The sequence below is a fragment of the Hypanus sabinus genome, chromosome 23 (assembly GCF_030144855.1).
Source record: "Hypanus sabinus isolate sHypSab1 chromosome 23, sHypSab1.hap1, whole genome shotgun sequence".
NCBI classification, from domain to species: Eukaryota; Metazoa; Chordata; class Chondrichthyes; order Myliobatiformes; family Dasyatidae; genus Hypanus; species Hypanus sabinus.
In genome coordinates, this window is record NC_082728.1 from 13,186,707 (window position 1) to 13,199,034 (window position 12,328).

At 40.0% G+C, this 12,328-nt stretch overlaps 1 protein-coding gene across 1 annotated transcript in view; it reads right to left on the minus strand.

Moving 5' to 3' along the window:
- rnf213a (ring finger protein 213a) overlaps positions 1-12,328 on the minus strand; it is a 218,203-nt gene that overhangs the window by 124,304 nt on the left and 81,571 nt on the right. Inside the window, exons 23-25 of the mRNA XM_059948403.1 lie at positions 4,211-4,375; positions 2,583-3,735; positions 1,306-1,496 (exon numbers count right to left, since the gene is read on the minus strand). Of these exons, the coding sequence (XP_059804386.1) occupies positions 1,306-1,496; positions 2,583-3,735; positions 4,211-4,375 (1,509 nt within the window). The remainder of the gene's footprint in view (positions 1-1,305; positions 1,497-2,582; positions 3,736-4,210; positions 4,376-12,328) is intronic.

Sequence of the window (12,328 nt, forward strand, 5' to 3'; positions counted from 1 at the left end):
ATTATGTTAGCCTCCTGAGGAAGAGGAGGTGCAGGTGCACTTTCTTGGTGATGGATTCCACATGATTGGATCAAGACAGGCTCTTGGGAATGTTCACTCCTCGGAACATCAAGTTCTAAGCTCTCAACTTCAGTACCATTGACGTAAACAGGAGCATGTGCATGCCAACCCCTTCCTGAAGTCAATGCCCTTTGTTTTTCTAACATTGAGGAAAAGGCTGATGTCATCACACCACAGCACTAGCCTCTATCACCTTCCTGTTCACTGCAACATTGTTATTTGAGATTGGCCCACTACGACAGCGTCATCTGTGAACGTGTAGATGGAGTTATAGCAGAAACTGACCATGCAGTCTTGAGTGCATAGTGAGCAAAGTAAAGGGCTGAGGATGCAATCCTGTAAGGAACCAATGTTGAGACAATCATGACAGAGGCGGTATTGCCTTTCGTTACTGATAGTGGTTGGTTAATCAGGAAGTCTAAAATCCAAGACGTCAAGGGAGCTGTTAAGTCCCAGCTCTATTAACTTGGTGATGAGTTTGCTTGGAATTATACTATTGAAGCTGCAGCTGTAGTCAATAAACAATAGTCTAATTAATGCTATGAGTTCTGTCATTACTGTGCATGTTCTCTTTACTTTGACCTCTCAAAATGTAACACCATACAGTTACTAGGATTAAATGCCATCTACGATTTCTTTACCATATCTACAACTGATCTTTATCCTGTGTCCTTTGACAGCCTTCCTCGTTTCAGGTAGAGGATCCCATGTCTGGATGTTGAGTTAAAAATAATATTTTTATCTCTATTTCCCAGTTTTTATTAAGGGTGATTAACCTGAAACAGTAACTCTGATGTTCTTCCCACAGATTATACCCAATCTGATGAGTGTTTCTAGCTTGAAAGCAATGATACAAATTATTTGCAACAAGAAAGAATCCTGGTTTGTCAACTTTATAATTTGTCCCATTATTTCCTAGACCAGGACATGATTGTTTCACTGTTGTAGAAACAGTAATAAATTAGTCTATTTCAAGCTATAGATTACTATCTATTGTTGATTCAAATTCCAAAACTTACACTTACGTCAAAGTTATCAAGAACACATCTGCTAGATAAATTCAGGATCAATAATGACAAATGGTCCTTACTTAATTGAGCAATTCACAAAATATTAAGGTAAGATTATTACAGTTTCCATTTCAGAAGCAGAAGAAGATATACAAATGTTGTAAAAGTCAGCTTTCTAACTTAAAAATACATCACATTCAGAAACATACAACCACACTATGTAAAGCAAACTTACAGAAGAGGCGACGTCAAAGTGAAATATCAGAGGTTTGCTCTCATTTGATGGTTTTATAAATGATAAAAGAGCTCGGAGAACTTTATTTTCATCCAGCCGTGGTTCTAAAAGACGTATTGTTTTCAACAAATTATCTTCTCCAGTTTGTTTCTTTAACATTTCATGTAATCTCTTCACATAAAGTGATTTTCCTTTAGAAAAAATTGTGTTTTAAAACAAGTCTCAATTTAAATGAGAATCAAAATTTATCCAGCTGAATGTACCCAATACAACCCAACCAAACTACTTCAAGCTGAACAAAATCATGACTGACAATATCAAGCTTGACACCTGTAAAATAAGCTGCATTGGTATGCAGTAGATATTAATAATTTATTATTCATTTCACTTAAGTATAGACAGGTTTTGAGTAAATACATATTCACAGGTTCAATTAATTTCTTGTTATTTTTGGATGTGTTCATAGAGTTCTTGACTTGTATTGTTATTCAGAAAGCTGTAAAAATGGGATGACAAGATAGGGATGGCGACCACCTGTTGTGAAAATGTTCAAGGGCGAAACAACAGTGAACAACACTATTCCATGATTTATAAATATCTTTCAAGGGGGATACCATAATCATTTGAATTGACATATCCCATAATTCCTGTATACTTTCTTTTGGAGTTTTTCCAGAGTTAACTAAAGGGGATAAATGAAGGTAGGGCCATGGATGTTGTCTATTTGGTCTCAAGGAAGGCATCTGGCACAGTCCCAAATGGCAGGCTGGTCTGGAAAGTTTAGGTTTGCTTGGGATTCACTGGGAGCTTCTGAGGTGGATTTAAAAGAGTACCTGGAATGAACTGACAGACGAAGTGGTTGAGGTGGGTACAAATGCAACATTTCAGAGGCACTTAGATAGCTACATAGAGGGGAAAAGCTTGAAGGATTATGGACCAGACTGGGAGGACGAATGCTATGATCAGCACAGACCAATCGAGCCAAAGAGTCTGTTTTAGAGCTGACAATATTTAACTATAAATTTTTACTTCTACTTATGTGCTAGAAGAACAGCTTCAAGAAAGGAATTATTCATGAGAATAAATTTGTCTACTTTTGTCAATTACAGCTTTTTAGTGTGAATTTTAACTTTGGCCTTATGTTTGTTATAAGTACTTTCAATTTACTGGTACACAACTATCCAGCAAAGTGACTATACTTGTAGCTTTATAGCTAGCAAAAATGAAGAAATGATCAGCATGTTTAAGCAAACTTCTTTTACTTTACAGCAACTTACCAACGCCAGCTCTCTTGGAAGATATGATCCTTACAAACATTCCATCTTTAAAGACAGTGGCTGCTGATGAAGCAATTGAAATTTTGTAATGATTTTTGAGATAACTCTGGATTTTCTCTAGAGGTTCTTGTGGAATCATATGAACCTTGTGTCGACTGAACGCAGTTGGAATATAGCAGTGTTCCCTCTCACAACTGCATAATATCACCAGTTTATAATCTGACTGAATTTTTAACTGTAAACTTTTGAACATTTCTTCAAATCTCACACTAACATCATAAGTGAGTTCATCAGCATAGAGTAGAGAATATATCTTGGAATGTGTGCTGACAGCAGTTAGGCATCGCCTCAAAAAAAGTTCTACTTGTTCATATGTAGTTTCCGCTGTACACAGAAGTACTTCGTCATAAGCAGGCAAAGGCTGATTACTGGAGTGCAGGTAAACGCACAAAGCAGATGTAAGCACTTCAGAATGTGGACAAACAACAAGGTTAGGATGACCTTCCTGAAAACCAGGTGGAAATGCTCTTGCAACAGTTTGTTTCACGTCAGCAACATTTTGAAGAAGTTTACCAAGGGTGCTAACATCAAGGCAGCCAGACAGAAAATAAGTCATATTTTCCATATAACATTCCCACACCAAATCCATCTTTGCTTCCATGGGTACATCATGCATATCTACTTGTCTCAGCATCCGGTTGACTAATGGCCGAGTTCCTGTGCTTATATCTCCATCAAAAAGTTTCTGCTGAGCTACTTTTAGGTCTTCAGCAGTACAGTTGGGTTTAATGAAAGACAGCATCATCAGGACATCTAGTCTGGTACAGTTACGATCAAATAATTGAGTGCTGAGGTAAACAATTTGTTCAGCTGTGTAGAAGTTTAAATAATAATAGCGAGATCTTTGCTGATCCATATACTGCTTCCATACTTCCAGATAGGCTTCTATCTTTTTACAGAGAATGGGAAGCTGCTCGGTAACATTTCCACTAACTTTAATAACACCCACTTCCTTTAGATTGAAATCTATTTCCATACAAGCCTCACAATTCCTTGAACAATACACTTCTCCTTTCCAATTCCTAAATAGCATGTTTCCAGCAGAAAACAGGCTGATGAAGGATGTTGCAAGCCTTTGGACATTGGAAAATACCTGTACACAAAACAGAAATTCATTGAGATCCAGTAGTATTGTCACACTTTCCTATGTAATTCAGAGCTACATGAGTTTTAGCATATCCTATTGCTGTGATAATGGTCTTGACATAATAAGTAAAATTTCACGGACAAAAGCAAAAATAAATAATTAGAACTTAAGTGTTATCCCTTCCTTATTTAAAATGTACAGATATTTTCGTAAATAGAGTTAACGTATTAACAGATGCTCAGCAAAAATACAAATGAATGCTAGTTTTTCACATTTGACATTGTGGTGAAGACAGTGCTTCAGTTTAGTGAAACTATACCCAAGACTATAGTTATTTAAAATGTTATTGCAAATATTAACAATAAATCTATAAGATTAGATATGGTATGTGTAAAGTGCATTTTAATTCATGGACTAATGAGTATTTCACTGCCAAGCTTGCCCACATAGATAAATTGAATACTTTAAAGTAGCCATTTACCTCTACAAATCTGTCCACTTCTTCCCGGCCATGGTCTCCCTTGCCTGACATCAGCATGAGTTTATTCTGTAGTTCTTTCAGGTCTTCGAAAGTATGACTTCGAAGCTCCTCATTGTCATCATGACTTTCTGGCAGTTTTAATATGATAGCTGACCCCAAAGAAAGCTGTGGAAAAAATAAAAATGATTAAGTACAACCCTAAGAACCAGCTGGTGGCGTAGCGGAATCAGTGCCAGACTTCAGAGCGAAGGCTCCAAAGTTCAAATCCAGCCAGCTCCCTTGCACGCTTTCTATCCATGCTGGGTTGAGCATCGAGCTAGCAACTCAGCCTCGTAAAAATAAGAAAGCCTGCTAAAAAAAAAAAAATTTTTTTTGAAAATGCTGTCAGGAAGCGTCCCAATAACTCCACTCGGAGTTAAGGGCTTTCTTCTTCTCCACAATCCATAAGACCATAAGACATAGGAGCAGAAATGGTCCATGTGGACCATCGAGTCGATCATGGATGATCCATTTTCCCTCTCAGCCCCAATCTCCTGCCTTCCCCTTGTTTCCATTCATGCCCTGAACAATCAGGAATCTATCAGCCTCTGCCTTAAATATACATAAAGACTTGACCTCCACAGTTGCCTGTGGCAAAGAATTCCAGATTCAACACTCTCTGGCAAAGAAATTCTTCATCTCCGTTCTAAAAGGACACCCCTCTAATCTGAGGCTGTGTCCTCTGGTTTTAAGACACTCCCACCATAGGAAACCTCCTCTACACAAGTACAGTCGACGTTTCCGGCCAAAACGTCAACTTTATTTTTCTTTCCCCATTGATGATGTCTGGCCTGCTGAGTTCCACCAGCATTTTGTGTGTGTTGCTCGGATTTCCAGCATCTGCAGGATTTTCATTTGTTTGTGATTTGATTCTACACATCTACTTTATTAAGGCCTTTCACTATTCGATACGTTTCAATTAGATCACCTCTCATTCTTCTGAATTCCAGTGAATATAGGCTCAGAGCCATCAAATGCTCTGCATATTACAAGCTGCTTAATCCTGGAATCATTTTTGTGAACCTGAATCCAGGGAAACCATTAGCAATGGCGTTGGAATTTAGGCACCATAATGAGTCGCTTTATCAGAATCAAGTTTAACATCACTGGCATATGTCTTAAAATCCGAATAATTTGAATGGAAATGTGAATAGACAGTTAGCAAAAAGTACCCGTGGCTATTCCCCTTGATAATAAGTATACAGCTTTGGATACTATTTTGGGGATGACCTACCAGGGGAAAGCCACGAAGACCAGGTTAGTGGCACTGAGCATGGCTTCTTGCCGCAGAAGGGGAAGAGGTAGACGAGGGGACTGGTAGTGATAGGGGACTCAATAGTCTGAGGAACAGACAGGAGATTTTATGGACGTGAATGGGACACCCAAATAGTATGTTCTCTTCCAGGCCAGGTCAGGGACTTCTCAGATCGCATCCACAGCATTTTGGAGGGGGAGGGAGAGCAGCCAGATGTCTTGATACATATTGGTACCAGTGACATAGGAAGATGCTGGAGAGGCTGGTCCTGACTTAATTTGGACCGCAGGTGAGATCTTCATTGGACCCTCTACAGTTTGCCTACCAACTTCATGTGGAGGTGGATGATGCCATCATCTACCTGTTGCAAAGAGTTTACTTCCACCTAAATGATGCTGGTGGCATTGTGAGCATCACATTTTTCGATTTCTCTAGAGCCTTCAATATAATCCAGCCACTTCTTCTGAGCAAGAAGCTGCAAAGGGTGGGTGTAAACAAATCCACTATCTCCTGGATTACTTTATACTTGACAGATAGACCCCAGTTTGTATGGCTGGCTAGTTCTTTATCTGAGATAGTGGTGAATGGCACTGGAGTGCCACAAGGGACTGTCCTGTCTCCGTTTCTGTTCACACTTTCAATACAAATCTGAATCTTGTCACTTGCAAAAGTTCTCTGATGACTCTGCGGTGGTTGAGTGTATCAGAGAGGGGCAGGAATCAGAGTACAGAGGACAAGTTTGTGGAGTGGTGCAGGAGGAATCATCTACTCCCAAATGTGGCCAAAACCAGGGAGATGGTGATTGATTTTAGCAGGAAGAGAACTGTGACAAGTCTTGTATATATTCTGAGAAAAGAGGTTGCAGTGGTGGAGTAGCACAAATTCTTGGGTGTTCATCTCGACAACAGACTTGACTGGAAAACCAACACCAAGACTGTTTACAAGAAGGGGACAAGCACACTCTAATTTCTAAGGAAGCTGAGATCCTTCAATGCATTCAGCAGGATGTTGGGAGATATTTTACAACTCTGTCGCAGCGAGTACAATCCTCATTGCTGGCTCATGTTGTGGGAGCAACATCGGTGCCGGTGATGCAAAAAGACTAAATAAACTCATCAAAAAGGCTGGATCTGTCCTTGGCTACAGCCTGGACTCTTTTGAGTTAGTGGTGGAGAGGAGGTCACTAAACTATGGACAGTCGGGCATATCCTCTGCATGACCTACTGAATAAGCAGCAGAGCACCGTTTCGAACAGACTCAATTTTCACAAGGATCATTACAGAGAACCTTTCCTTCCAAATGCAATAAGCATATGCAACAGTTCATCTTTGCACATTTGTAAATTATTATTCTGGATTTTATTATTAGTTAAGTCTGCACAGTGTTAAGTGTGTTTTTAAATGTTGCTGTTGTAACAAAATAATTTCCCAATCAGGATCAATAAAGTACTTATTATTATTAACATTATTCAGAAAAGCAAAGAGATCCTGAAGAGAAAATTTAGAAAGCTAGGCAGAAAGCTGAGAAGCAGGACTTCCAGGGTTATAATTTCTGGATTGCAACCTGTGCCAGGTGCCAGTGAGGGTAGAAACAGGGTGATTTGGCAGGAAAATGTGTGGCTGAGTAGCAGGTGCAGGGGGCAGGGCTTCAGGTTTTTGGATCATTGGGATCTCTTCTGGGGGAGGTATGACCTGTACAAAAGGAACAAGTTGCACCTGTACCCGAGGGGGACCAATATTCTCACAGTCAGGTTTGTTAGAGCTGTTGGGGAGGGTTTAAACTGGGGGTCGGCAACCCGCGGCTCCGGAGCCGCATGCGACTCTTTCATCTCTGTGCTGCAGCTCCCTGTGGCTTTGGAAAATAAATGGTGAGTATTTAATTAAAATGTATTTTATGTTAGTTTGTTAGTTTTTGAAATGTAATTCTAAATTTGAAGATTATGGTGATCTTGTACAATCTAAATAAAACGTTGTGGCGACCCATTTCCTGGCACATCCGAACTGGCTCACAATTAGCCAGCGTTCAGGCTAAGGGAGATAGCCTACGGGGGTTCGTGAGTACGTGTCTTTTGGAGCATCCGTGCCCATGGGGGGGGCGGGTTGAGGGAGGCTTAAAAGCAAGGCTGTTTAGTTCGAATAAAGTTATCTTTGATTGCAGTTTACTGACTGCGTGTAGCACACCGCTACAACGTGTTTTTATCGCTGGCTGTCCAGAGGGGAGGTGCTGAAACGCTTTGTCACGTGTCTGGAAGAAGTGAAAACTTTCCTGGGCAGCAAAGGGCTCACCTTTCCTGAGCTGGAACAACCAGAGTAGCTGGACATGGTACTCATGGTAGACATGACAGCGCACCTGAACACACTGAACACAGCTCTTCAGGGGAAAGGACGTACAGCCCTACACATGTTGGAGGATGTTTTGGCATTCGAGCGCAAGTTGACAGTGCTTGCCAGAGATTTACAGAAAGGCACATTGTCTCACTTCCCCAATTTGAGAGAGTTCAAACAAGGTCACGACATGATAAATTCGGAGTATTTACATTCTGCAATCATCTCAATGCAAACATCGTTTGGGAAACGCTTCTGTGAGTTCCGAGAGGAAAAAAAACACATTATCCTTCCCGGTCACTCCCCTAAGCATCGATCCATCCCTACTGAATACGACTGCATTGGCAGGTGTGAGTCAACCTGATCTTGAGATGGAACTGGCCGACATAGCCGACAAAAACATATGGGTGTCCAAGTTTAGACGCTTGACAGCAGACCTTGAAGATGTTGCCCGTCAGAAGGCCATTCTTGCTCAGAATCACAAATGGAGTGATATTGAAAACCTCCTCAGACCGGACAAACTTGTGTTCGAGACATGGAATGCTATCCCCGACATTAATGTAAACATTAAAAAGTATGCGCTTGGAGTCCTGTCGATCTTTGGATCCACATATGTATGTGAGCAGGTGTTCTCCAACATGAACTTTATTAAAAACAAACATCGCGCATGCCTCACAGATGACAGCTTGCGATCCTGTGTAAAGATGAAGGTGACGTCATACAGCCCTAATGTGCAGACACTGTGCGCTGAGGTCCAGGAGCAGAAATTCCATTAACCAAGTATGATAAATATTTTAATTGCCTATTATTTTACGTATATTCATATTTTTTCATTGTTCAGTGAAATAGTCCTTTTATTTGTCAGGCTGACAGCTGGCTGATGTTATTTTTGGTTTGCTGCTGGCGGAAAATTTAAGTTCGGCGTTTTTCATAAATACAAGAAGGACTCAAATAGACATTGAGTATTTTACTTAAAAGTAACTTTCAACCCAACGTCTTTTTTTCGGAGTTCAAAATGTTTTTGTTGCATGCAGAAATGTAATTTCGTTTTCTCTGCAGGAGTTCATCGATTTCATAAATGCAACACATTATAGTTTGTTTATACATAGCATAAAGGCAAAAAAAACGTTGTATGCAGTGTTATTTCATTTTAAATGTCAAACGGGTTTTGTGACTCCCAGTGTTTTCTTTTCTGTGGGAAACGGGTCCAAATGGCTCTTTCAGTGGTAAAGGTTGCTGACCCCTGATTTAGACTAATTTAGCAGGGGGTAGGAACTGGAATGAAGGGGCTCAGGATAGGACAGATGGTAAAAAAAAAGCCAACAGAGCATGCAGTCAGACTGTTAGGAAGGGCAGGCAGATGATAGGACAAAATTGCAGCCAGCCGGGTGAGTATCAATGCATTAGGTATGTAGAATTCAGATGGGTCATGAATATAGTACTCAAAGTCTTCCATCTCAATACACGGAGTACAAGAAATAAGGTGGATGATCTTGTTGCACTATTAGAGATTGCCAGGTATGATGTTAAGGCATCACTGTATCATGGCTGAAGGATTCTTGGAGCTGGGAGCTGAATATCCAATGCTATACTTTGTATTGGAGGGAAATAAAGGTAGGCAGACAGGGTGGCGTGGCTCTGGTGGCAAAGAATGGCATCAAATCATTAGAAACATAGGATCAGAAAATATTGAATCTTTATGGACTGAGTTCAAAATCTGAGATGCAAAGGGACTTGCAGACTGAATTGGTGGTGGGAAAGGCAAATGCAATGTTTCTATTCATTTCAAGAGATTTGGAATGTAACATCAGGGATGTGATACTGAGGCTTTATAAGGCACTGATGAAGCCTCACCTTGAGTTTTGTGAACAGTTTTGGGCTCCTCATCTAAAATATGTGTTGGCATTGGAGAGGGTTCAGAAGAAGTTCACAAGGATGATTCCAGGAATAAAGGGTTATCATATGAGGCTCTGGGCCTGTACTCACTGGAATTCAGAAGGATGGTGGGGGGGGGGGGGGGATCTCACTGAAACCTTTTGAATGTTGAAAGGTCTGGACAGAGTATATGTGTAAAGGATGTTTCCCATGGTGAGGTGTCTAGGACAAAAGGGTACAACCTCAGGATAGAGGATGTCCATTTCAAACAGAGGTGCAGAGAAATTTCTTTGGCCAGAGGGTGGTGAACTTGTGGAATTTGTTATTATAGGCAGCAGTGGAGGCTATGCCAATGGGTGTATTTAAGGCAGACATCGATAGGTTCTTGATTGGACAGGGCATCAAAGGTTACATGGAGAAGTCTAGGGAGTGGGGCAGAAGTGGGCAAAAAAGAATCAGCTATGATTGAATGGAGCAGCAGCTTTGTTGGGCCAGATGGCCTAATTCTGTTCCTATGTCTTATGGAAATTAGTCAACTTTACAGCAGCTATACAATGAAATACATGATAAATAGATATAGAGAAAAAAAATGAATTACAGTAAGTATATATGTCTATTAAACAGTGGTTGAAATAAGTAGTGCAAAAGAAAAAGTAATAAAATAAGTAATGAGGTAGTGCACATAATCTTAATGTCCATTTAGAAATCAGTTGGCCGAGGGAAGAAGCTGCTCCTGAATTGCTAAGTGTTTTTCTTCAGGCTTCTGTACAACCTTCCTGATGGTAGCAATGAGCACAGGACATGTCCTGGGTGGTGGGGGTCCACGGTACATTTGTAGAAGTTTTCGAGTGTTTTAGTTGACAAACCAAATCTCCTCAAACTCCAAATGAACTACAGCTGCTGTCTTGCTTTCTTCATAGTTGTATGTTGCATTGAGGTTAGGTTATTGAAATATTGGCACCCAGGAACTTGAAATTGCCCCCTTTCCCCAGTTCTGATCCCTTTATCATGGATAAGATTTACTTTTCAAATTTTTTTCAATGCACCATTGAAATCATCCTATCTGGATGCACACAACTGCAGCATCCATCATCACGGACCCACTATCACCCAGGACATGCTCTCCTGTTGTTGTTGCCAGGAAGATAGTAGGTGAACCTCAGGACTTACACCACCAGGTTCAGGAACAGTTACTACCCCTCAGCCACTGGAACCAAAAGGGATAACTTCACTGAGCTTCATATTCCCCAGCACTGAAATATTCCTACAACCTACCTATGGACTCCCTTTCAAGGGCTCTGCATCTCATGTTCTCAATATTTATTCTTGTTTTATTTATTAATATTATTTCTTTCTTTTCGTATTTGCACAAATTGTTGTCTTTTGCACACTAGGTAAACAAACAAGTCCGTGCGTTCTTTCATTGATTCTATTATGGTTATTCTAGAATTATATATTGAGTTTGCCCGCAAGGAAATGAATCTCAGGGTTGTATATGGTGACATACATGTAATCTGTAATAAATTTACTTTGAATTTTGACTTTCACTGGAAGAAATGGCTGTTGAAACAGAACAGATCACAATGACAGTCCCCTTGACCTACGATGTCTGTGCCAACCATGATGCCAATGAAACTAATACCTTCCATTACCATGCGCTTGTCTAAGTGGCTTTTAAACTCTGCTATCACATCTACTTTCACCATGACTAGGCTTCTACCAATCTATGTTAAAAAAAGAATTGCCTCTCATGTGTCCTTTAAACTTCTGTGCTCTCATCTTAAACCCATACTTTCTACTATTTGACATTTCTACACTGGGAAAAAGTCACTGTTTATCTACCATATGTTTATATATTGTTATCAGGTTGCCCTTCAGTTTTCAGCACTCTAGAGTAGACAATCCATATTGGTTCAACCTTTCCTACGAACTAATATTCACAAATACAGACATCATCCTGGTGAACCTCATTTGTACCCTCTTTCTTCTTTATTTCATTAGGCAGTGTTGATATTTTAAAAAGAAGAAATTGTTTTCATAATTCTAAATTTTTTAAGCAGCAATGGACGTGGCTTATCAAGAGATGAATTTTATAAGGAAACAGAGTTGGAATATATGCCTTTTTCAAGTTGGCAGTTCAAGTTGTTGCCAAAAGATAGTTCCACATATCTCAACTATTCTTAATTTATATTAATGATAACAGAAATTTAACAAGCCAAGGTAGGCTGATAATGGAAACTTCGGTGGAAAAGTGAAGTGCACAGAGGTTTTCAAGAACATACCGAGTTATTAGCAACGATTGTGTATGAAGGGACCTCGATGTGCTTATTTATACAGGACATTGGACTACAGAAGCTTTGAAGTCTTGTGGAGATTGGACAGAGTTCTAATGAAATATCATTTAGAGAAGCATGTACAATTTAGTTTTCACAGCCAGAGGTAGATATACTTGGCTTGGAGGCAGTGCAGCATAGATTTACTAGATTCTGGGTGTTATGGGGTATCCTGAGAAATAATTGACTAATATTGGTCTACATTTATTGGAGGTTAGAAAGGGTAACCCCATTAGGATATACAAGACCATAAATGCCAATATTATTTTTACTCCAGGTGGAGATATGATAA